Source organism: Dama dama, chromosome 10 (assembly GCF_033118175.1).
Source record: "Dama dama isolate Ldn47 chromosome 10, ASM3311817v1, whole genome shotgun sequence".
Taxonomy (NCBI): domain Eukaryota; kingdom Metazoa; phylum Chordata; class Mammalia; order Artiodactyla; family Cervidae; genus Dama; species Dama dama.
Genome location: NC_083690.1, coordinates 25,617,636 through 25,643,825, shown reverse-complemented (window position 1 = coordinate 25,643,825; position 26,190 = coordinate 25,617,636). Strand labels below are relative to the sequence as shown.

Here is a 26,190-nt window from a genome sequence, read left to right as displayed (position 1 = left end):
TGCATTTCTGTCCCCACCCTGTTGTCACAGGTGTTGACCTCGTGCTGGGGGTAAGACATGGTCTTCCAGCAAATACAGCCTCTTTCTTCATGGTAGCAAAATGGCTGCCATGCTTCCCAGACCCGCTCACCCAGTCCCCACCGTCAGGAGGAAGAGAGCAGGTCTCGCTTAGTGGCTCCCTCATCCCAGCAAACATCCAGTCTGCATACTTGTGGAAGTGGGGTGGGAGAGTCCAGGGGGCACTGGCGACCTAGGTCTCCCCTCAGCCACAGGAAGGAGCCCTCCTGAGCCACATGGCTGAGTGAGGAAGAAGTTGTTTTGGCAAATTGAATACGATGTTATGGGCAGAGAGGGAATGAGCTGTGGGCGCTGAAAGGGTGGGTTCTCCACCTGTGCAGGCAGGGACATTCTGCCCGATTTCATCTCCGTCGACGGGTATGGAGTGTGACCCAGGTCCAGGCTGGACCTTGGCCCGGCCTTCTGAGAGCAAATGCAAGCCTTCGTGAAGCCCTGTAGGAGCCCCGACTAGTGTGGGGGGGAGGTTGGGGTGTGTGCCAGGCACATCACAGAAACCATGCCTATCAGCCTACCCAGAAAAGGGATTTCTCTCAAGGCTCTGAGGAAGCTCGCTGAGAGCACAGCAAGTCAGGAGAGCTGCCCCAGAAAAGACACTCCTGCGCTTGGGCGTTCTGCCTGGTGAGACCCCTTCCCTGGCCATGGTGGGCACCAAACAGCAGCTCCCACTGTTCCGTCCATCCTCCGCCGCGCCCTCAAGATGCAGGTAGCCCCAGCCGCCGCACCCTCCAAGGCGGCACCCCTGGGGAGAGGGGGTCCTCCAGGGTGCTGTGCTAGGCAAGGGGCCAGGAGGCCGGGGGGCCCGGAGCAGAGCAGCGCCCCGTGGCCTGCTGCCTGTCCGAGCAGGGGGCTGGGCAGTCGAGGAGGCAGGGTCGCGCCAAGCCCGTGCAGAGGAAGCGCTGAGCACCTGCTGCTGGGTGCCATCCTGCTGCCATCTCCCCTGCGTAGTCACCAGCGTGAACTTCTGGGGACCCCGACCCCCAATTCACAGGCACTCAGGGCCCGTGTGATCCGTTCTGCCCACCCCTCAGCACAGCCTGTCCTCCCCCGCCCGGCGCTCCCGCTGGTGCCCTGACCTTGTCACCCCAGGGATCACTGGACCAGGGACACTCACTGCTCATCGGGTCTCGAGCCTCCCCCTTCTGGCCCTCATCACAGGGCAGCTCCAGCAGACCTCGTCCCTCCTGCCCTGGGACAGTCCAGGCCCTGCTGATGCCACACGCCCTCGCCAGCGCAGCGCGGGCCCCTTCCTTGCTCCTGAGGCCAAGGCGTTCCTGCCTCAGGGCTCCTGCACCTGCTGCGGGGCGCGCCTTCCTCGGGTCTCACTGTCAGTTCCGGATTCCAGGTCCGTCAGGCTTCTACTCAGATGTCTACTGTGACGTCCTCATCTGACAAGGGACATCTGCTCAGGTGGCCAGCCCTCGATATGTTCTAAAGAACATTTCCTCTAGTCCCTAACTTCAGAACCGGAACACAGATGACCCGCTTCTCGTCCGTCATCCGCGGCTCAGAGCAGGACCGGGCTGCCGTGGGAGCTGGAGCCGGGGAGGGGCGAGGGCTCCACGGGCAGCTCCGGAGCAACAGCTCGTCTGCGGCCCGGCGGCCACGCTCCTCACTGGTGGTGAGCCTGCAGACATGGTGGCTTTCCTATTTTATGCCTCGCTACCTTCGGCAGTGTTATTTACTATAAATTCTTCATATGAAAAAATCAGGTAAATAACTATTGATATTGCTGGGTAGGGGAATAAACGACCTCATGAGCACCTGCTCAGAGCCCTTGGCTCCTTTCTAAATGGCTCTCTTATTTCCCCATCCATCAGGCCAGACCTTGGCCTGGGCTCACTCACAGAATCAGCCCCTCCTCCCGGCCAAGAGGCAGCTTCCTCTAAGGCCTATCCTTAAGGTCTCTCCACTCAAAACTCTGAAGCCCCAAGACCTACATCAGTTCAGTTCAGTTCAGTTCAGTCGCGTCTGACTCTGCGACTCTATGAATCGCAGCACACCAGGCCTCCCTGTCTATCACCAACTCCCGGAGTTTACCCAAATCGATGTCCATCGAGTCAGTGATGCCATTCAACCATCTCATCCTCTGTCGTCCCCTTCTCCTCCTGCCCCCAATCCCTTCCAGCATCAGGGTCTTTTCCAATGAGTCAACTCTTCACATCAGGTGGCCAAAGTATTGGAGTTTCAGCTTCAACATCAGTCCTTCCAATTAACACCCAGGACTGATCTCCTTTAGGATGGACTGGTTGGATCTTCTTGCAGTCCAAGGGACTCTCAAGAGTCTTCTCCAACACCACAGTTCAAAAGCATCGATTGTTCGGCACTCAGCTTTCTTCACCGTCCAACTCTCACATCCATACCTACATGGTGAGGTTCAAATTCCTTGGCCCTATTACAGAGGACATTAAGAGCTAGTTTGGTTGCCCATCAATTCTTTCTATCCCCTCTCCTCCCAGTAACTGGAGGGGGGTTGAGGGAGGAGGCTTGTGAGACAGGTCTCACCAATCAGAGCGGCTACCCCGGCATCCTGGCGTTGCCCCTGGGTGGGCCCAGGTCCCAGGCCCACCGGTCAGAACCCTCCCTGGGGTTTCTGAGCTGGGTCGAGGTACAGGGATCTGAAGTTGACCTGCTGGGGCCATCTCCCCCAGGGGAGAAAGCTACCCACCTGCAAGAGAGGAGGGACGGAAACCAAGGCCAGACCAGCAGACATGCGTGGTGGGGGAGGGAAGGCGGCCTGGTGGGTGGAGGTCTGGCCCCGGGCTTCCTCTTGCAGGTCTGTGATACCCCCGCCCCCGGCATCCTCACTTGGTCAAAACTCAAAACCAACCATGTTTTATACAACCAAAACAAATGTGTTTATGCAAAGTCTGAAGCCTGGGTCTCTCCTGACCTAAAACCCTCTTCGGAGAGTAGTGACCCCTGGATGATGGAGACAGCAAGGGGCAGGAGGGTGGCCTACCAGACGTTCTGTTTCTTGACTGGAAACTGGTCGGTGGGAGGGTGTGGAGTGGAAAATCCACCAAGCGAGCGGGGGTGAGCACTTCTCTGAAGGCAGGTTACACTTCGGTAACAGAGACAGAAACCACCCCAGACTTCCCACCGCCCAGCAAAGGCCTGAGCTGAGCAAGACACTGAGGATCCCTGCCCCTGTAACCAGGCCACGGCCACCGCGCTCCAGAGCCTGCAGGTCGTGGCTGTCCTGACGGACCAGTCAGCACAGAACGGTGTTAACAACTGAACTAATGATGAAGCCTGGTGACAGCCGCTGAGGTCTGCAGCACAGCTCCACCCGTGTCCCATCCCTGGAGCCCTCTGGGGAGGACCAGCACCACCCTGTTTGCCAGATGGAGATGCGGACAGCAGAGCTGCCTGCTCCAAACCACACAGCCGTTCAGCGGCGGGGCTGGGCCTGAGTCCAGGCAGCCAGCTCGGAGTCCAGGCGCTTCCATGCGGGTTGTGGACCTGGACTGTCCTTCCGGGGTCCCGCCTGCCTCCCACAGCGGCCGGGCCACCCCTGGGCCTGCGTGTCTCTGACAAAGGTGTCCTTAGGCAGCTGGTCCCTGGGCCGGGCACAGTGTGAAGGATGCGTGTGACCACACGTGCGTTGTGTGTGCCCGGCCCCCTGCTCTCGGCTACGACCACCAGAAGCTGACGGAGAAGCTCAGGTCCAGGGCCCGCACGTAATGCCAGTGCTTCACCGGGATGAAGAGGACCTCGCCCGGGGACAGGACGCAGGACAGGAAGGGGGCCTCGGCAAACCTGGGGAACTTCTCCAGGTCGGGGTTCTCCACGTCCACCTGCGAGAGCGAGGGGGTCACCCGTCTGGTCTCAAGAGACAGGGAGGGGGTCCCCCCGGACCCCCCAGGCTCACCTGGCTCGTGTTGTGAAGAAGGTGTGTGTCGTGGGGGTACAGCGCCTCCGACTCCCGTGGGGAGTACAGCCGGATGTACTTCCTGCCCATCACCTGCAGGGAAGAGACCCCCTTCATGAGCAGGCACCCCGCTGTCCCCGCGCGCCCTCCTTGCCTCCCCGCCCAGCCTGCCCCACACCCAGCACGCATGTTAGGTCAGGAGTGCCTTCGCTACTGTCCCGAACAATCAGTAGGCACTTGGCTGTGGCCACCGCTGTTTAAGGGCTTAATGTGTGTTAGCTAATCCTCGCCGTGACCCTCCGAGGTGGTTTATCATGCCCCCCGCCCCCATTTGACACGTGAGGAAATGGAGGCACAGAGAGGCCGAGTGTCCCACGTTCACAAAGCTGAGAGGTGACAGCTGTGTTCACACCAGGCGGCCTGGCTCCCAGCCTCTCCGCTGCGTCCCGGGGAATGGGCCCTGGGCTGGAAGAACACTCTGGCTTGTCAAAACTCTCTGCCTATGACGGAAGGTTTTATAGCAGATGTCCCTGCCTCACCCCACACCCCTTATAAAACACACAGGCTTCCCTGTCTGCGTCCTGGGAAAACCACCCACTGGCTGAGCAGCTTCCCTGTATTTGGAGAGGGTTCTGGCAGGAGAAGCCAGCCTGGCTCTGATGGACAGCAGCGGGGGCAGCCGTGGGGGCACGTGCCCCATGCTGAGAGGGCACCCCGGCCCTGCTCTGCCTGCGTGAGGCGTCCGGCGGGATCCCAGACGATCCCGGAGTCTGAAAGCAGCCCCTCCCCACCCTGAGGCCCGGTACCCTGTCTGTTTTCACTTTGGTCCATGCCCCTGTCTGCGGTTCATCTCCTTGGTATTTAAATGTGGAAAATGTGTGGCTGGGCCAGGGGGAGGGGGAAGGCCGAGGTTCTGAGCGGCTCCAACCTGGACTAGGAAGTTCTGCTGGGGATCCTGGTGGAGCGGGGAGATGGTGCCTTGTGGACCGAACCAGGCGTTGATGGTGATCTCCTCTTCCTCCCCGTCGCCCAAGCAGCAGTAATCGGGGATGCTGATGTCCTGCTTCAGCTCCGGGATCTGACAGAGCAGATGAGGTGGGTTAAGGCCAGGCCTTTGCGACTCAGCAGCCTAGATGTCAACCGACTCTTAAGCAGAAGGCCAATACTGTCTTCTTGTGTAATATGACAGTGGCCACAGTTTACTGCATAGGAATTTAAAAATCAATTTTAAAAAGTAAATATAGAATTACTAGGGAAGGGTTATAATTTTATTTTCAGATTTCTTTCCATGTCACAGGCATTTTATCTTTATTTCCTTTTTTTAAAAAACCTGACACCACTACTTTGTCTTAAAAATAAACCAGCTTGCCATTTTCTAAAGCTATCACAGCATTTTAGAAAGTCAAAGAAGAAGAGATGGGGCTGAGTATTTATTTATCAAATCTCTGGAGAGGAAGGTTTTTCCAAAATTTACTCATGGTAAAGCAATCACAATCAGTACATTTAAGGTAAATGAAAGTAAGTATATTAATATAAATGAATTCCAATAAAATGGAAAACATCTGGACTGTGGTAAATGAAGGTTAATGTAGAGCGTTCATATAAAATAATAAGGATCCCAATATGTAAAGTTACACAAATAAGCAAAGAACAAAAATCAGATCATACATAAAAAGGCTTTCAGTCCCATCAGCAAAGGAATTCAAATTAAATACTGTCATCATTTCCTACTAATCAAATTAGCAAAGACTGAAAAAGTGATAACACCCAGTGGTGGTGAGGATGTGGTAAAGTGGGCAGCCCCATGCCAGGCTACTGGTGGCATCAAGTGATCATCAGTGGAAGTCTTAAAGCCGTGCAGACTTTGACCCAGTTGGAAGTGAGCTTGTGCTGTGCCTTTGTGGGGGTGTCCTCCAGGAGGAGTGAAGTTGGGACTCTGGGGGAGGAGGGGGGCAGGCAGACAAGGTTGCACGAGGAGGTGGGTGGGCTCACCTGCCCCAGCATCATCAGTGAACATCTCTAATGAGATAAGATTCTTCCTCGGCTTATGGTGGGGTCGCGTCCCAAGAAGCCCATGGTAGTTTGAAAATATCAAAAGCTGAAAACGCAACCTACAGAACATCATAGCTGAGCCTAGCCTGGCTTAAACATGCTCAGAACACTTTCGTTAGCCTACAGCTGGGCAAAATCATCAAACACAAAGTCGATTTTATAATGGAGTGTTATAAAAGTGGAGTGTTATCACCCAATTTATTGGCTAGTGTACTGAAAGTGAAAATCAGAATGTTATCCAGGTCCAGAGTGGCTGGAAGTGTATCCATTGCTTACCCATGTGACTGTGTGATGGACTGCGTGAGGGACTGGGAGACCCAGCCCAGCATCACACAGTATGGTAAACATACCACTAAGCCCAGGAAAAGAGTACGATTCAAAATCCAAATTATTCTACTGAATGCCTATTACTTTGGTATGACCATAAAGTTGAACAATCATAATTTGGGGGCTGTCTGTACTTTAAAATAGCAAGTACCCTCGTGTAGCCCCCTCATGTCTTCCTATCCCCCACACTCACCCTACTTTCTGACCAGACTAACTGCAGCTGGGGGTCCATGCCCAGGGCTGGTGAAGAATCCAGCGCCCAGAGGGAGGGGCTGGAGCTGCCTTCCTCAGGTCTGGTCAGGAAGTGGTTTCAGCCGGTGTGAGTGGTTTCCTCTGAGACTCTGGTTCTTTCCAAACGAGGCCAGTCTACTGTAGCCCTGCCAAACCCCAACCCCCAAGACTGCCTGCCGTGCTGGCAAGGGCTCAGGGACTCTGGGAAATTAAACATAGAATAAAGTTTGGTTTCCAAAGTGTTGCAAAGGGGACCCACTCTGCTAGTTTAATCAGGGATCTTCAGAGTGAGCTCTCCAGGTCGAAGGGACACTTGCAGGCGGACTGGCCATTCCTTTAGTGCACACATCACTACGGCTGGCTGGAATGCTCTCCCTGCGGGGAGCTTGGGCTGTTTTTCATGTAAAAAAGCTGCTGTATCCACTGCTTTGGGCTGACGGAGAAGTTCATGACCTGAGGTGCCTTGTCCTGTGGGTGGGGGGTCCTCAAGCTACATGCAGGGTCCCCAAGGACTCTGGGAACCACCTGCTTCACCCCCGCCAGGCTTACTGTCACACCACACAGTTTCTGGCTGGAATAACACCCGACCCCGGCCCTGTGGGATGCAGGGAAGCTGACTGGTCCCTGATGACATCATCTGGATTCCTGAGAGGTGATTGGTTGGTCAGATGATATAATCGGAGGCAGGGGCCAAGGATTCAGAGACCCTAAGAGGAGAAACTGTCCCAGGTGGGGCTGAGACTTGAAGGCAGGCATAGCACAAAATATTCTGAAACACGGGGTCACTGGGAGGAAAGTCAGTAAGAGGTTTTGGGTGGGAGACCTCGAGCTGGGTGGAGAAGGCCCCAGAAGCCATGCGGAAGCCAGCCGGGCGTCTCTTCTGTGCTGCAGGGCGGCCCCGGGGCTCTGGCTGCTCAGACTGTCCCCATGGTAGTGGGAACAACAGAGGAGAAAACCCTCCTCTGGGGGCCTGAGACAAAGACGGCTTCAAAGCCTTTGTCCATCTTAAAAATAATCATGTCCTTTGCCTTCCCCTCAATGTGCTTCCTGTGTTCTAGTCAGATGGGAATTAGCCGCTCCAGGACAGGGAGCCAAGCTCACCGTGGCTTCCAGGGGCCCTGGAGGCTGAGCCCTGGTACGACTGAGGCCCGGGGGTGGGACAGGCCAGTCTCCTGAGATCACACAGCACAGGCCTGATCAACTCAAATCCCTCTTTTTCTCACTTAGCAAAAGAGGATGGGGAAAGGACATATGAGTCCTCACATGGGGAGGCCTGGGCAGGAGACCATAGCTCACCTGGCCCCATTGCTGCCTCCCCTCTGTAACTTTGGACCTGCAGCTCCCAGAGGCTGGCAGAGTCCCAGCTGGGGCTAGGGGTCAAGGTCAGCAGGAACTCACCTGTTCTGGGTCAGGTTGGAGCCTGCCACTCTCACCTGGCTCCCAGAACCAGTTCTGACCACACTTAGGCTTCTGACTCCATCCCCTGGGGGCCATCCGGGGCTGGCCTCCTCATCCCTCAGCCCAGTCCCAGGGCCTGGCCTGCCCCCTGCTGCCTGCTGGTCAGAAGGGCACCAGGTGAGCGTGCCTCCCTGTTCAGAGCAGGGGGCAGAACCAGGAGGAAGCAACTGAGCTTACTACCCCTTTCCTGCCCCCTGGGGCCAGTGCCCCAGAAGGGAGGTGGGAGAAGGTGAGAGGGTGAAGGATGGAGGGCCGTGGTCTGACTTACCTGGTCAAAGAGCTGGTGCTGAGCAAGGTACCCCACGTCCTTTGGCTGCTCCACGAGAGAAAAACCAGAGGGGACACAGAAAGGCCCGTTAGTTGTGATAAAGGTCCCTGGAGCGGCCAGTTCAGCTGGCTCTCAGCATCCTGCCCTTGGCAACCACCCAAGGGCCCTCCTCGCCATCCTGCTTGGCCCCCCCGTTCCGACCCCGGGGCCAATGTCATCCCTCGCCAGCCAGCAGGAAAGGGCTGATGGGGGCACTCAGGATCTGGTACTGCCTGTGCTACTGAGGTGGACCTGAGTAAGTCACCCAGAACCCCGGGGCTCACTTTCCATGAAATGTGAAGGGGCTGCGCACACATGAGGATTTTTTTTTAAATAAAAATGGAATCATACAATATGCATTACTTTGAAGTCTGCTTTTCAATTTAATGATACATCAAGTGGATACATGCATATGGGACTCATTCTTCTGAAGGATGCATGTTATATACACAGGATGCATCATGATCCATTCAACCATCCCCCCAGCTGGTAGAGATTCATGTGGTTCTACCACAGTGTTTCAGCAAACAGCTGAATGCATGTGTGCGTCCATGCTAAGTCGCTTCAGTTGGGTCCGACTCTGCGACACCGTGGGCTGTAGCCTGCCGGGCGCCTCTGTCCATGGGATTCTCGAGGCAAGAATACTGGAGTGGGGTGCCATGCCCTTCTCCAGGGCATCTTCCCAACCCATGTCTCTTATGTCTCCTGCATTGGCAGGCGGTTCTTTATCACTAGCGCCACCTGGGAAGCCCAAACAGCCGAATGCTCTGGTCCTTCTGTTTACATGCCTCCGAAAGTAGAACAGTGTGGTCAAGGAGTACTCCTTGACACATTTTAAAATCTTAATAGCTTCTGCCCGGTTATTTTCCCAAACACTACATCATTTATACCCTCGCCAGCCATTAATGGGAGCGCCCACTTTCCCACATCTCTGCCTGCACAGGTGATGATCATTTTGTGAAAAATTCTGCCAAGCAGATGAAAGAAAAGATCAGTGCTTTTCAGACTGGGCTCCTGGATGCTCAGGGATTCTCTGAAGACGCCTCAGGGCGTCTACAAGGGTCAGATGGGGGCGAGGTAGACGCAATGCCAGGCGCCACTGACCCCAACAGCAGCCAGAGCGGCCAACAGGTATCAGGAAGAGGAAGACACCCAAGGTCCTCACTGTTAAGAAACGACCAAATGGTGCAGTTGGGCTTTGGAAGACAATCTGGCAGTTCCTCAAAAGGTTACACAGAGTGTGGCCACCTGATCCAGCAATTCCACTCCTCATATATACCTAGGAGAAGTGGAATCACATGTCCACACAAAAACGTGCACGTGAATGTTCACAGCATTTTTCACACTAAAAGTGGACACAACCCAAATGGCATCCACTGAGGAATGGGTAAACAAGATGTGGTCTATCCATCAAAGGGCTAGTATTTGGCCATAAAAAGGTACGTGCTATGACAGAGATGATCCTTGAAAACATGCTAAATGGAGGAAGCAAGACACAGGTCACGTATTATATGATTCCAACTCTGTGAAACACCCAGAATTGGCAAATCCACAGAAACAGAAAGCAGATTCATGGCTGCCTGGGGATAGGTGGGGAGGAGATATGGGAAGTGACTACTCATGAGTATAGGGTTTCTTTAGGGTGATGAGAATGTTCTGGAATTACAAATCGGTGATGGTTGCACCATCTTGTAAATATACCAAAAAGCACTGAATTGTAACCCAAAAATAAATAAATAAAACCCTTCAAAAAACAAAAGGACCTGAAATGGGACCCACACATCCTGCCTTCCTTGCACGGGCCAGCCTACTGACCACAGGCCCTTCAGGTATGATTTCTTGACTCTTCCAAAACCTCCCCTGGTGACATAAGGAAGTTATTCTGCCCACACATGCAATGCGTTCCCTCCCTCTGGAGCATTAGGGGGCTGGAGTCGAACAACACACCTCATTCCTGACGTACTTGTTGATGAACTCGTTGACTGTCATGAGCGTCTGGGACCACTCCTCATCCGTGTACCTGGACCCGACCTCCACGGGGACGGTGCGGCAGCCAGCAACTTCCTGGATGTACTCCAGACTATTCAGAAGACAGGGGTTAGCATTGCTATTGTTATCCTAAGACTGGCTGGGCGCCCTGCTTCACACTGGGCTCCTTTCATTGGCACAAAAGCTCACGAGGTGGAGGGAGACCCCACTTCACTGCAGAGGAGATGCAGGTGCAAAGAGGTGAGGTCACTTGCCCACCTGGCACTGGGCAGCTGTTTACAGATAAAACCGATGAATCTGGTTCTTGCTGTGCAGCTCTATTTTCCAGTTGGCCTAGAGCCTCCCAACTTCTCTTTCGCATGCCTTGTAACAAGCAGAGAGACCTTATTTGGGCCAGAGGTGGACAGTACAGGCTGGTGAGGTGCCGGGTGAGTCCTCAGCTCTGGTGGGGTGCCACGTCTAGCCCTGCCTGTCACCACTAGGGGACCCATGGCAAGTTTCTTCACCTCTCTGAGCCCTGTTCCTCGTCTGTAAAACGCAGGTGACGACAGTGCCCATCCCATGTCAGGGAAAACAATTACTCCCACAAAGCCACCGCCAAGACTCAGGCTGGCTCTGTCACCTGCCTGAGACACGCCTCCTCATTTCAAGGCCACCATCCAGCTGCCTGATCTGACGCCTCCACCATGAACCTGGGGAGGGACTCAAAACAGCCAAGAGGAGACAGCAAACCCAGGAGCCCGTGGAGAGGAGGTGGGGCTGTCTTGGGTTCTTATTTCTACTCTCAAGCCTCAGGGACCCCTGAGAAAGCCCACAGAATTCCTGAGATCCTGCAAAATGGCATAATAGACTTAACACTGGACTGCCAGGATGCACTCATGAAAAACTGCTTAGGGCAAGCAGACTGCAGCCGGTAAGGACCTTATAACCTCTGGCACTGCTTCAGAGGACTGTGCCTTTAATGTATGTTTAACCCCTCAGCAGTCCATCCCACTTATCTGGCAGTTAAGTGTCTATGAGGCTGTATTCTCTTGGGGGGTCATGGGAGGAGGAATTGGGGCATCTTTGGGGACGCTAAATTTGGAAGAGGAACCCTACAGCCCTCGGCAGACACCTACCTCCACTTCTTCATGCATGGCCAGTGGTTGGCCACGCCTTCCAAAATCACAGGCCTCCCTGGAACCAAAAAATGCTTCTTGAAATACTGGAGGGATGGACAGTGAAGCCGGGGCACTGTTCTTTCTGTCGTCACATCTGGAATTGGCACATGGTCATCCCTCGCTTTCTGTCCAGAAAAAGCAAGATGGCGACAACCACAGAAAGGTCAGAATTCGAGGCATTTCGCCAGGAATTTGCATCCATGCTAGGAGAATGGAGGTGTGCTTAGTCACAATAGCAACAGTTAACCTTTATTATCAGTATTACTGTGGTGCTGGAGAAGACTCCTCAGAGTTCCCTTGGACAAGGAGATCAAACCAGTCAATCCTAAAGGACATCAACCCTGAATATTCATTGGAAGGACTGATGCTGAAGCTGAAGCTACAATACTCTGGCCACCTGATGGGAAGAGCTGACTCATTGGAAAAGACTCTGATGCTGGGAAAGATTGAAGGCAGGAGGAGAAGGGGGTGACAGAGGATGAGATGGTTTGATGGTATCACCGACTCAATGGACATGAGTTTGAGCAAACTCTGGGAGATGGTGAAGGACAGGGAAGCCTGGCGTGCTACAGTCCATGGGGTCGAAAAGAGTTGGCCACGACTGAGCGATTGGCTACCACCCTGAGGATCTGTGGGGTATTCTCTGGCATGTGCCCTTAAATACCAGTGAGGACACAAGTGTTAGTCACTCAGTCATGTCCGACTCTTTGCAACCCCATGGGACTAAAGCCCACCAGACTCCTCTGTCCATGAAATTCTCCAGGCAAGAATACTGGAGTGGGTTGCCATTCCCTTCTCCAGGGGATCTTCCCAACCCAGGGATCGAACCCAGGTCTCCCACATTGCAGGCAGATTCTTTACCAATGAGTCAGCAGAGAAGCCCACGAGGACACAGGCAAGGATCTAAAGGGCAGGACCAATCAGTCACACGAGTTGTAGCATCTCATCCAAACTCAGCCACACAGAGACAGAGGCTGCCAGTAAAGTGGGTGACACTTCTTCCACCAAGGGGCCAGGAAGAAGGTGAAAGAGACAGACTCCTGTTGGATATAGGGCTCGGCCACACCAACCCTCTTGAGTCCTTTTTCTCAGGAACCACAAAGCTCCCACCCTCCCACTCTCCCCACACAAGCAGGAAAAAAAAAAAAATTGAGGAAAGAGGTTGCTCTGTTTCCAAATTGATACAGATGCCATTTTTCAACAGGGGTCAGCACGCCAGGGGGCTTCACCCCAGGGGAGAGCTGACCCCTGACTCCCAGGAAAATGGGGCTGATAGATATTGTTGGGTGTGGTCACTGGCTGCCCCGCACCCCCATACCTTTATGCTGGGCAGCTCCTGGCTCAGGCCGGGGGCAGGCCTCTTTCCGGACAGCAGGTGCTTCTGGAGGACGGTGGCGACTTTGAGGAGGATGTCCCCGAGGATGGCCGCCCCCATCAGCAGGCCCATGTCACAGGCTTTCAGGGCGGCGGCCACGGAGGCAGCGTCCCCAGGCGGCTCGCACAGACACACGGCTTTCAGGAGGCAGCCGAAGGCGTACACCCGCCGCCAGTCCTTGTCCACGTGCTGCCAGGGCCCCGTGTTCAGTTTCTCCCAGGAGTAGTCCAGGAGCACCTCGCAGGTCTGCAGACACTCGCGCCGCTGGCCCCCATGGAAGAGCTCGGCGGCTTCCTGCAGCAGCATCACCACGCTGCCCTCCACCTTCTCTCCCAGCTCCAGCTTCAGCTCCTCTTTCGTGTGGGGCAGGAGGGCCTGGAGGGCCTCCCAGAGCGCACTGGGCCCTGCCATTGGGCCAGGCAGCTCAGTCTGAAGGGTGCTAGAGGGAAAATAATAATATATATATATATATATATATATATATGAACAAACAAATATAAACAAGGTTTATAACAAGGTATATAACATGTGGTTTATATATATATATATAAACCATGGGTTTCCCAGGTGGCGCTAGTGGTAAAGAACCCACTCACCAATGCAGGAGTCATCAGAGACACGGGTTTGATCCCTGGGTTGAGAAGATCCCCTGGAGGAGGGCATGGCAACCCACTCCAGTGTTCTTCCCTGGAGAACCTGGCAGGGTTGCAGGGTCACAAAGAGACAGACACAACTGAAGCAACTCAGCACGCACACACAGGGAAAAATAAGTTACAGCAAAACATCATGTTCTATGCCTATATACCTATGGTTCTATATTTTCATAAAATAAAGCTGGAGGGAAGAAAGCTAGGTCTGTGATGACATCCAGTGGCCAGAATGTCAACCACTGAGATTTTTCAAAAACCCAAATGAACTTTTTGGCCAACCCAACATATATATGAAGAATTTTCCTAGATAAAGAGATCTAGAGACCATGCACAGACCTGGTCCCCTACAGGTTCCCAAGGCTTCCCTACTTGTCCCGTGAAATGTATATCTTACCTGCACTGATTCTTCAGCAGTGGTCTCTTTCTGTGAGGGCAGGGTCCCCATCTGTCTGGGGTCACCACTGTATCTTCAGGGCCTGGCCTAATAGTAGGCACGCAGTGGTCACCGGACCCATGTTTGTTCAGAGAGGAACATGTACTGTCCTTGTCCAGAATGCCTCCAACAGCCCTCCTCTCTGGCAAACTCCTATCCAACCTTTAAAGCTCATCTTAAATGATCCCCTATGTGAAGCCAGCCAAGATTCATTGACAGTGTTTTGGGTTTGAATGGCCTTTGAGTTTCTTGCAGTCAGGCTCATAGTAGGTACTCAATTCAGCCTACTGAAGGAGTGATACCTTAACCGTCTCAGGAGGAAACCTGGAAATACATAAATCCTATACAAAAAAGTTTATCACAAATGATGCCTTGCCGGGGTCCAGCCCCAGTAGGATCCAGGGGAACCCTCAGGATGAACGGCATTGGCGAGAGAAGACAGACAGACACACACACACAGACGGTTGCATGGAAGAGGTAGCTTCTTTTTTTATTTTTAGGATAGCTCAGTTTTTATAGAATGAATGTTACCTCCCCCTTAAGCCACCACATATTACATCAGATACTGGTTTGTGCTTCCGTCAATAATTTTTTCCCCATGTTTTTCCCCTAAGCATTCATCTAGAACGTTTCTAATTACAGGGTTTAAACTTAAATATCCTGTACATAATCTTCTTGCCTCAATGGCCTAACAGTCTCACTCTAACAAAAACAATGTTTCATAAATCTCAGGTATGGTGTAAATTCTTTGGACAATAAAACAATACATGGGAAGGGTTATAGTAACATGTTTGACATTTCTGAAAATAGTACCATGAGAAAAACCTGATATTTTTCTTTACCTGAAACCACAAAATCTCAATTTACAACGATTAACTATTAAACAGCAAAAACACCTCTAAAGCAGCAAAACACCTCTATTAATAGTAAGATAATGGCAGTAAAGCTGGTTAATATAAGTCTTCTATTAAAATCCTATATACCCCATTTTCTAATTTTACAAAAATACCCATAATATCCCATGTTGTTTAAAGAAAGGGAAACAATGAACAAATAGCAGCAAGGAAACAGCAATAGTGAAAACCCTTTCAATCAAGGAGCAAGTAAACTAAAACAGTGTATCTACTTCTAAATCTAAACACCTCTACTCTTTTCTATTCTAGAACATTATAATCTTTTAAGCAAGCAGCCAAACTATACCTGTGGCCTTTTCTTTTATGACTTGATGTTTATGGTCGTGTCCTGAGCCAGAGCAATCTTAAGCATTTCCAAAAAGACTTGGACTTTTCCAGCAAGGCCTAATTACTATAAATTATCATTTCCAAAGATTAATAGAAAGCCCAACAACAGTAAGACAGAAGGAAGAAATGGACATACCGGGCTCCTGGGACAACCTCGAGGGGAAGAGCTGCCTTGTAGGTTCCTTTCTCCTCCTGGCGGCTCCCAACAATGCCTTTAGTAATTTTAGCCTGGACATTATATACAGATGGCAGGCCAGTCTCTAGGAATAATTACTAATAAGTGGATAATCTACTGCTCACAACTTATGGTTCTTTATTTGCACTACTGGTGACTCAGACAGTAAAGCATCTGCCTGCAATGCAGGAGACCCGGGTTCGATTCTTGGGCTGGGAAGATCCCCTGGAGAAGGAAATGGCAACCCACTCCAGTACTCCTGCCTGGAAAATTCCATGGACTGAGGAACCTGGGGGGCTACAGTCCATGGTGTCGCAAAGAGTCGGACACGACTGAGCGACTTCACTTTCACTATGTTGTACGTGATGGCTTCCCAGGTGGCTCAGTGGTAAAGAATCTGCCTGCCAATGCAGGAGACACAAGGGATGCTGGTTCCATCCCTGGGCTGAGAAGGTCTCCTGGAGAAGGAAATGGCACCCCACTCCACTCTTCTTGCTTAGGAAATCCCATGGACAGAAGAGCCTGGCAGGCTACAGTCCATGGGGTTGCAAAGAGTTGGATGTGACTGAGCATGCACACAGGTTGTAGGTGTTACACCATGTCCCAGCTAATGCATGGGACGGGGCACGGAAGGGTCCAGGGCTGGTCCATGAACACTTCCTATACGACCCTCCACACTACCTCTACCCACTGCCCGGAAGGGAATGGCGGAGCCACAAGACAGTCCCCTAACCAGGAATATCCATGCTGGAATGCTTCGTGAGCAAAAAGTAAACATGTGTTTAGCCAATACCGTTTTGATGATGCTTGCTATAATAGCTATCCCGCCCTGACTGATCAGTAACTTCCTTCTGGTGTTGAGGAAAGAGAGGCAGAGGACACAGGGGGCATTTGTTGAGTTTTGGTGGCTTGATATCTTTTTTCTTTCTTAACAGCACATCTCCATTTCCTTCTGAGAAATTCCATCACGCCCCCTGAGTTCAGTGTGGTGGGATGTTGCCAAGGGGTGTATGTGACCCAAGCTAGTCAATGAGTTACCTCTTTTGAAAGTAAACTTTAAGTAGATCAACTAGACCAGAGACAGCTGACATTTCATTCTTCCTAGTGGCAGCTTCTGGACCAGACTGTTCTTGCTAGGGTCTCACAATCATGGTCTACAAGTCCTAGGATGCAGAACCATTTTAGTTCTTGTCTTTTCCAAGTCCAGTTCTCCAGCTTTTCATCTATTCCACGGGCTCCAACAGCCTTCCAAGAAATTTCCTCTTGCTTATGTCAGCCAGGGTTGGTTTCTGAGGTTCATAATGAAAGAACCCTTCATATTCAGGAGCCACTGGTGGATGGTGAAGGCAAGAATGAAGACTTGCTTGTGATAAAGCCCCATCAGATGCTTCACTTCTTGTGAGGGAAGAAAGCCAGTCACCCTCTGGCAGAAGAGAGCCCAGTGATCCTTGCTTGCTATTATGAACACTCTCATCTAATCCCCCTTCTCTTGAGTATGGGCAGGACCTGTAATTTGAGTGGTAGGCAAAATAATGTCCCCCAAAGATGTCCACATCCTAAACCCCAGAACTTGTGAGGATGTTACCTAACATGGCAAAAGGGACTTTGCAGATGTGACTAAGAATAAGGGATTATCCTGGGTTATCTGGCTGGGCCCAACCTAACACTCAAGTCCTTGACACGATCATTCCTGGCTAAAGTAAGGGTCAGAGGGAAATGTGATTACAGAACTGTCAGACAGATGCAGTGTTGCTTTGAAGATGGAGGAAGGGAGTCCCAAGGCAGGGAATGTGGGCAGTCTCTAGAAGGTGGAAAAGGCAAGGAAACAGATTCTTCCCTAAAGCCTTTGGAAGAGGATGAAGCCCTCCTGAGACCTTGATTTGATTCCATGTTGCATTTTTGGCCTACAGAACTGTAAGCTAATAAATTCTCGTTGTTTTAAGTCATCAAGTTTGTGGTAATTAGTTACATCAACAATAGATACTACACTTGATCTTAGCCAAAAGGCCGAGAAGCGATTACATCAACAATAGAAAACTATTAATACATGCCTCCAACCAACAGCTGTGAAGGTTTGGTGTGTGTTAAGTGTGTTGATCTCTCAGTCATGTCTGACTTTTTGCGACCCCATGGACTGTGGCTTGCCAGGCTCTTCTGTCCCTAGAATTCTCCAAGAAGAATACTGGAGTGGATAGCTGTTCCCTTCCCCAGGGGATCTTCTCAACCCAGGGATGGAACCCAGGTCTCCTGCATTGCAGGCAGATTCTTTACCGTCTGAGCCATGTGCAGCTATTTGCTTTTTGGCCTAAGAGACGAGACGTTACTTCTGGGATCAGGTTCCCTAAGACTGGAACGTCCATTTTGCTGGCAGACTCTCTCTACTGCCTTCTTGGTTTGCATGCACTGATGTGCCCTGCTGCAGGGGTCCATACGACAAAGAACTGAGGGTGGCCTAGAACAAGACCAAACTAGGAACTGAGGGGCCTCCTGGATCCAGCAGCCCCCCAGGGACTGAATTTTCCTAACAACCACAGGTGCTTAGTGGAGTAGGAAATGGTAACCCACTCCAGTATTCTTGACTGGAGAATTCCATGGACAGAGGAGCCTGGCGGGCTACCATCCATTAGGTCACAGAGTTGGACATGACCGAGTGACTGAGCATGCATGCATACAGGTGCTTAGATCTTTGCTCAGTTGAACCTTCAGATAAGAGTTCAGCGCTGACACCATAATTGGAGCCTTGTGAGAGATCCTGATGCAGAAAAAACCAGCTGGCCCAGGCCCAGACTCCCAACCTGCAGAAACTGAGATATGAAACGTGTGTTGTTTTAAGCCACTAAATTTATGGTGATTTGTCACACAGTAATAGATAATAAGGCAAAAGGAGAAGACAGCGGGAGAGGATGAGATGGTTGGATGGCATCACCAACTCAATGGACATGAACTTGGGGCAAACGCCGGGAGATAGTGAGGGACAGGGAGGCCTGGCGTGCTGCAGTCCACGGGGTCGCAAAGAGTCAGACACAACTTAGTGACTGAACGACAGAAAATAAACACTTCTACAAGACTTCCTGGACACCTTGGGACTCTATCTATAACTCAGAGAGAACAGGAGGACAAACATGGCTCCCTTCGGCCCTATTGTGCGTGAAGAGGTCAGCAGTAGACAGAGAAGCAAAGTTGTGTGAAGGATGCTAGAGATATGGCCCCTGAAGGTGCACTAGGCAAGCCATTCCTATTCCTGGGCCCCATTCCAGCTCACTCCCCACCAGCTCAGGAATATTTGGTATTCAGCAGGCAGAATCTGTAAGAGTATTACATGAATTGCCTCATTCCCTCCCCCGAATGATGACCCTACAAAGCTGATAATGTACATGAAGTGTTTACTGTAAGCCAGGAATGCTCCAAGTACCCTACATATACTCAGTTCTTACAGAAACTCTGAGAAAAGTATTATCACCTCCATCTTACAGATAAAGAAGCTAAAACAGAGAAGTTAAATGATTTCCCAAAGCAATTCAGCTAGTTTAAGAGGAGCAGAAATTTCAAACTCAGGCAGGACTTCCCTGGGGGTCCACTGGTTAAGAATCCACCTGCCAGTACAGGGCGCACCAGTTCGATCCCTGGTCCATGAAGATCCCCCATGCCTCGGGGCAACCAAGCCTGGGCATCACAACTATGAACCTGTGCTCTAGAAGTCACACTCTGCAACAAGAGACGCCACCTGAATGAGAAGCCCAAGCACTGCTTGGGATTAACTCAAGAGAGTAACCCCCGCTCTCTGCCACTAGGAAAAGCCTGCACGCAGCAATGACAAGCTAGCACAGCCAACATAAATAAATTAAATATTTAAAAAAAACCCAAAACCTCAGTCTAGTCCCCCAATCTGTGGTCTTATAGATGAGGGAAAAGAGCCACAAGACCACGAGCCAACACATGGTGAAGCCAGATATCTGGGTTAATTCTACTTTTCTTTTTGGCTGCACCATGCAGCATGTGGGATCTTAGTTCCCAGACCAGGGATTGAACCCATGGCCCCTGTGATGGAAGCATGGAGTCCTAACCACTGGGTCGCCAGGGAATTCCCTAGGTTAACTCTGAAGAAAGCTCTGAGGAATCATTATTATCCTCATTCTACAGATGAGAAAATCCTATCACTTCCCATAAGAGAAGGGCAAACCTTTTCCACTTGTTAAGTTTTTGAGGGACCTCATCCTGGTCCTGTTCAAAAGTAAGAGCAGTCTATTGTGGTTTCCTTAGCATCCCTGTCTAATTTTGTTCCTCACAATTTTGGGAAGTGAACAGGGATGTATGTGGTCATTTCCCCTGAAACCCCACCCTCCTATTTTGCTGATGAGGAAACTAAAGTCCAGGAGGAAAAACGAAGTGAGTTGACCAAAACACCACAGTCAATCAAGGGCACAGAGACAGGACTTAAAACTTCTGGTCAACCTCCATGCCCTTTTCCTCCGTGCCACGTCAGTGCTCCAAGGTTTGTCTGTCTTTTGGGCCTCGTCACACAGCTTGCAGATCTTAGCTCCCCAGCTAAGACTGAACCCGTGCTCCTGCAGTGAAAGCGCCAAGTCCAAGCCCCTGGATCGCCAGGGAATCTCCGATGCTGCCTGCTTTGTGTACACTATCTAACATTTCCCTCGCAACTCTACAATGTGAGGTTTTACAGGTAAGTGAAATGAGATTTGAGAAAATAGGCAGTTTGTCCAAAACTTTATAGCAAGTGGCAGTGTGTACCCAGAACACTCTTTGTGTTCAGGCATGAGGACTGTGCCAGCTTTTGGAGCTCTGGGTCCCAGCTCAGGCCTTGGTTCACAGTGGTTATCCTTCCCAGCTGGCTTACTGTGTGACGGGACTTGGACAGCCTGGGTGGCCTGGCCCAAGCCTGCCGTGATGATTCCTATCTCCTGCTCCTAGAAGATTCTTAAACACCTTGCGCTGGCCTCGTTAATAGCAATCTTAGAAGAGTTTCACAGTGTAGCCTTCCAGAGCTGGTAGTCTTATCCACCACCCACAAGCCGAAGAGCACGTGGACCCACCAACTGGGTGGCCTCAGGGCTCATCTCCCTGAGTGTCTCACATAAGTCTTATAAAGCAATTTTTTTTTCAAGTGGTAAAACCATGAGTGATTTTAATTTTCTTCTTTCTTTTCTGCTTTCCATATTAAAAAATTTTATTTGCCTTTAATTGAAGGATAATTGCTTTACAATATTGTGTTAGTTTCCGCCATACAGTGGGGCTTCCCTGATAGCTCAGTTGGTGAAGAATCCGCCTGCTATGCAGGAGACCCTGGCTCGATTTCTGGCTTGGGAAGATCCCCTGGAGAATGGATAGGCTACCCACTCCAGTATTCTGGCCTGGAGAATTCCATGGACTGTTTAGTCCATGGGGTCGCAAAGAGTCGGACAGGACTGAGCGCCTTTCACTGCCATAGAGCAATATGAATCAGCCACAGGTGTACATACAGCCTCTCCCTCTTGAACCCCCTCCCCGCCTCCCACCCCATCCCACCCCTCTAGGCTGTCACAGAGCACTGGTTTGAGCTTCCTAAGTCATATTTGAAAAATCTCATCTTGGGTGTGGAAAGACCTCAGAGGCCTCATATTCTGGCTTCTCACAAAGGCCTATAAAAAGGTATCCCAGAAGACCACTTATTTGCCTTAATGGAAAAACGGCTTCTACTGGGCCTATGTATGTACCAGCTCTGTAAATTGGTTTCTTGTGGCCTTATTAAATAGCCTCCCAGAGGGGTTCAAATGACCTATAAACTAGTTGCCCGGGATGCAGAATTTTAACCTTTGTAAAGCGGCCTCCCCAGGTGACCTCTCAGAGCTCACCAAGGCCTGACAAAACCAGATTTCAAGGTGGCCTCGCATGCTGCTTTGCAAAATGGCTTCCCAAGGTGGTCTTGTATTTGGTTTTCATAAATACAAATGAAAGGGGGCTGAATGGCTGCTTTGCCAACTGGTCGCGGGCGAGCCATCCTCTCAGATGGATGGCCACGAGGACCAGCCTTCTGAGAGGGAGGGCCTCAAGATGGCTGTACAAAACAGCCTCTTTTTGGCCACATTAAATAGCCGGAGCTGTTTACTTTGAATCCAGAGTTCCTCAACAAATGTCTTACAACAAGGCCTTCAGAATCTTATGCTGACACTGCACGACTCAGCCTTTCAGAGGTGGGAGCTTGAGGATAGCTGAGTTCGTTTTCAAAGTGATTTTACAGGTTGCCTCTGTATGCGTCACTGAAATGGCCCTGCAGGTCTCAAGACTGACTTTAAACGCCAGCCTCCCAGAGAGCCTTACGAGGGCACCGCGTGGGAGCCACAGGGAGGTACCATGCTGGCCACCATCTGTGCGCGTGCGTGCCTGTGTGTTTAAGTCCTTCAATCCTGTCCGACTCTTTGCGACCCCACGGACCATAGCCCACCAGGCTCCTTTGTCCATGGGATTCTCCAGGCAAGAATACTGGAGTGGGTTGCCATGCCCTCCTCCAGGGAATATTTCCAACCCGGGGAGTGAACTCCCGTCTCTTACATCTCCTGCATTGGCAGGCGGGTTCTTTACCACTAGCACCTCCTGGGAGTAGTCTTATACAGACTTGGTTCCACAGGCCTCGCAGAACCTTTCCTGATTTGGCTTTTTAAATAGTTGCCACTTCAAACAGACTTCAGGGGAGGAGTCACATCCTATTATATAAAAGTCTTCCAAAGTGGTCTCATGACCTGCTTTAAAACCTGGCTTCTTTACAAATTGGGCTCTTGTGAGAGGGCCAGGGGAGGCCTGGACTTTGTCTTAGCTTTACAAACCTATCTTCTGTGACGCCTGTTAGCCATCTGAAATGGCCTTAGAGGAGAAAGGCCCCTCCCTGGCTGTATGAAACGGTCATCCAGAGGAGCTGGCCTTACGAAGCTGTAAGCAGCAGCTTTCACATGACCAGTTGATACAGCTTTTCAGTGAAGGTCAAGAATAGGCTGCAGGACACTGCTTTTTTCAATGGCCTCACAATGGTGTATGTGTGCTAAGTCGCTTCAGTCGTGTCTGACTCTTTGCAACCCTATGGACTGTTGCCCGCCAGGCTCCTCTGTCCATGGGATTCTCCGGGCAAGAATACTGGAGTGGGCTGCCATGCCCTCCTCCAGGGGATCTTCCCAACCCGGGGATCATACATGCCTCTCTTACATCTCCTGCACTGGCAGGCAGGTTCTTTACCAGTAGCACCACTGGGAAGCCCCCATCCAGGCCTCACACCAGGCTTTACAAATCAGGCTTCCAGCATTCCCCATCGGTCTGACAGAAAGGTTTCTTAACAATCGTTATCAAGCAATTTTCTGGAAAAAGGTATCAGCCTGAATAGCCTCATGGCCTGGCTTTGCTGATTTGCTTCCCAGAGTTCCTCACTGAATTTCCTTTTTAATAAAAGGTTGTAGTAAATGAATGGGCCTTCCAGAGGAGGGAATCAGGGAAATTGTATGAACAATCTTTCAGAGTGGGACTGTGGACTAGCCTTTACACTGCCCACCCGCCCACCCACCCACACCTGACCAAGAGTTCCACATAAAAGGGATAAGCAAGTTGCACAAACAGCCTTCTGGTAATCAGCTATAGGTTGGTTAACCACAGAATTTACCATACAAATCAGGATGCTAGGCAGTGCCGAGTTGCTCAATCATGTTCAACTCTTTTGGGACCTCATGGACTGTAGCCTACCAGGCTCCTCTGTCCGTGGAATTTCCCAGGCAAGAACACTGGAGTGGGTTGCCATTTCCTACTCCAGGGGATCTTTCCGACCCAGGGATCGAACCCGAGGCTCCCATGTCTCCTGCACTGGCAGGTGGATTCTTCACCTGGGAAGCAGGATGCTATATATATATAAGCCTAAGCTTGGTAAAATATACATTTATCTTTCTCTTTCAAAATTGTTTATTATCATCATTTTCTCTGTTCTTCACTGCTTGGGACTGTCATTTCTGCATGTAGGAATTTCATCTTATACAAGTCAAATACTGGAAGTGCTGAATACTGGAAGTAGCTTTCAGGGACAAGTCATAAACTGGTATTATTCCAGGCAAATTGAGACCCACAGTCCCCCAAATCATCAGTTCAGTTCAATTCAGTTCAGTTGTTCAGTCGTGTCTGACTCTTATCGACCCCATGGACTGCAGCACGCCAGGCCTCCCTGTCCATCATCAACTCCTGGAATTTACCCAAACTAAAGTCCACTGAGTTGGTGATGCCATCCAACCAGCTCATTCTCTGCCGTCCCCTTCTCCTCCTGCTTTCAATCTTTCCCAGCATCAGGATCTTTTCCAATGAGTCAGTTCTTCACATCAGGTGGCCAAAGTATTGGAGTTTCAACTTCAGCATCAGTCGTTCCAATGAACACCCAGGACTGATCTCCTTTAGGATGGACTGGTTGGATCTCCTTGCAGTCCAGGGACTCTCAAGAGTCTTCTCCAACACCACAGTTCAAAAGCATCAATTCTTTGGCGCTCAGCTTTCTTTATAGTCCAACTCTCACTTCCATACATGACCACTGGAAAAACCATAGCCTTGACTAGATAGACCTTTGTTGGCAAAGTAATGTCTCTGCTTTTTAAAGCTGTCTAGGTTGGTCATAACTTTCCTTCCAAGAAGCAAGCGTCTTTTAACTTCATGGCTGCAGTCACCATCGGCAGTGATTTTGGAGCCCCCCAAAATAAAGTCTGTCACTGTTTCCCCATCTATTTCCCATGAAGTGATGGGACCAGATGCCATGATCTTAAGTTTTCTGAATGTTGCCATATGAAAAAGCCCGAGTGGCCTTGTAAATTCACTTTAAAGTCAGTCTTCGTGGGATTAACTGGTATCGGCCTTAAAAGATGTCTTGTTGGTTACAGACGGCTGTTTTTTGAAAGGGGTGAGAATAGAGGTGAACTGCCTTTTATAAAAGGTTGTATTAAACGAATGAACCTTCCAGAGAATATTCCTGCGTCCTAGCTTTGTAAACTGACCTCCCAGAGCACCACCTGCTTGTATTGGCCTCTCCACGTAAGCCAGCTTTCATGGGAAGGTCAGGTACTGGCTGCATAGCACTGCTCTTCTCAGTGGACTGTCTTGGCTTCTTACAGAAAGGTCTGTTTGCTGGCATATGAAAAAATCTTGAAAAGGTGGGGGTGGTTCAATGCGGGGGTGGGGGGGTTGTCAGATAAAGACTGCATGAGCTAGCCTCTCACACTGACTTTGGTCTGGCTGTACAGACCACTCTAATCTGAACTTCAAAACAGCTTCTTGCTGGTCATGTAAAACACCAAGGAGCCAAGTACAGGCTGTACACAATGAACTGCCTAACTCAGGTCCTGACCTTCATGAATTCACATCCAGATGGAGTATATCATTGGAAGGTGGCGTCTGGTTGGCTGTTAGACAACAGCCCAAGTGGGTTCCTGTCAGCTCTAAAATAAAGCCTTCTAGGAAGCCACTGCAGTCATCCCAGAATTCTCTTAAATTATCTTTAAGGCTCTGAAGTGCTTCTCGGAATATATCAGCTTCAATCTAGCTTTCTGGGAACAGGCTGCTCAGTTCTGCAAAGTGCAGAAAGGCTTGGGCTGGAGCCCGCTGGTGTGATCCCAACACCTGCCCTGACTTGCTCTAACCCTGCTAAGCACCGCGACTTATCTTTGCTGGATTCCGAGGGTGCATAACGCGACACCCATGCTCAGAGTTAACCCCTGTCGAGTCAGACATTACCTTCCTCCAGGCGGCCACATGCACAGGCCCCGTCGGGTCCTCCAGGACGGGTGGGCTTGACCGGCTCTATGTATCCCCACCATGCCTCCACTGGGAAGTTTCACACCTCTTCCCTTCCCAGCGCCTCTCCCGGGACTTTATTTCCCTCGGTTCGCATTCGGGGCCCGATGGTTCAAGCCTGCTCAATCTTCCTAGTTCCAGACCGACAACAAAAGGTAACTGGCCAGGCAGAGATGGGCAGCATGCACCTGCGTGTACAAACACTGCGAAGGGCAGGGGCCTTCGAGTCGCATCAGTGAAAGTTGCTCAGTCGAGTCTGACTCTTTGCGACTCCATGGACTCTACAGTCCATGGAATTCTCCAGGGCAGAATACTGGAGTGGGGTGCCTTTCCCTTCCCCTCCAACGGATCTTCCCAACCCAGGGATCAAACCCAGATCTCCCGCATTGCTGGAGGATTCTTTACCAGCTGAGCCACCAGGGAAGCCCAAGAATACTGGAGTGGGTAGCCTATCCCGTCTCCAGGGGATCTTCCCGACCTAGGAATCGAACCGGCGTCTCTCCCGCATTGTAGGCGGATTCTTCACGCGCCGAGCTACCCAATCAATTGGAGGCCAAAAACCGCGCAAGCGCACAACAGCCTGGTCGCACGCAAGCGCAAAAGGCAATACCTGTCATAAGGAACGCACTACGCACGCGCGGGACCTAGGCCCTCTACCCGGCAGCTCCGGAGAGTCGACCGGCTAAACTGCGTTCTCAGAGCGCATGCGCTGTCCCGGTTTTCCCCTCCCCAAGGGCCCGCTGAGTTTCGTGGCTTTGAAGGGTTGCCCCGGGCTTTCCAAAGCGCACGCGCGAGATGGTCCTTGCACGCTTTGCCTCCACATGCGACGCCTGCGCAGTCCTCCCCCTGAGTCCGGCGCCCTCCGCTTCTAAGGAGCCAGAGCTGCTCAGTCCTCTCGAGTTGCTCACTTACCTGGCTCAGATTTGGACGGTGTCGAGTCGCCGGAGTGCGGCGACGACTTGTCCGTTGAGAAGCGAACGCTCCGGCTCTCTCCGAGTAGTCAGAGGCTTGCCGGGGTATCGATCACTCGCAGCTCGATTGCCCA

The 26,190-nt window shown here is 51.2% G+C and overlaps 1 protein-coding gene and 1 pseudogene across 3 annotated transcripts; both read right to left on the bottom strand.

Moving 5' to 3' along the window:
* Positions 1-405: 405 nt before the first annotated feature.
* Positions 406-26,190, bottom strand: KDM8 (lysine demethylase 8). Of its 3 annotated transcripts, none has more exons than XM_061153053.1 (9): positions 26,058-26,190; positions 13,445-13,544; positions 12,792-13,287; positions 11,432-11,598; positions 10,272-10,404; positions 8,286-8,330; positions 4,878-5,027; positions 3,950-4,042; positions 406-3,875 (listed from the first exon to the last, which is right to left on the bottom strand). In XM_061153053.1, the coding sequence occupies exons 3-9, from the start codon at positions 13,257-13,259 to the stop codon at positions 3,711-3,713; spliced, it is 1,221 nt and encodes a 406-aa protein (XP_061009036.1). In that variant the 5' UTR covers positions 13,260-13,287; positions 13,445-13,544; positions 26,058-26,190; the 3' UTR covers positions 406-3,710. The 3 variants fall into 3 exon arrangements, with proteins under 3 accessions (XP_061009036.1, XP_061009037.1, XP_061009034.1); XM_061153054.1 differs by lacking the exon at positions 26,058-26,190 and adding an exon at positions 13,893-17,598; XM_061153051.1 differs by lacking the exon at positions 13,445-13,544 and having other exon boundaries at positions 407-3,875.
* LOC133064088 (U2 spliceosomal RNA) lies at positions 17,270-17,366 on the bottom strand (annotated as a pseudogene).

Excerpts from the sequence above, each read along its gene's own strand:
- KDM8 (XM_061153053.1), bottom strand. The coding sequence starts at position 13,259 with ATGGCAGGGCCCAGTGCGCTCTGGGAGGCCCTCCAGGCCCTCCTGCCC. Across the intron at positions 8,331-10,271 it reads ACAAGTACGTCAGGAATGAG|CCAAAGGACGTGGGGTACCT; the intron begins GTGTGTTGTTCG and ends CTCGTGGAGCAG. Across the intron at positions 4,043-4,877 it reads AGCAGAACTTCCTAGTCCAG|GTGATGGGCAGGAAGTACAT; the intron begins GTTGGAGCCGCT and ends TCTTCCCTGCAG.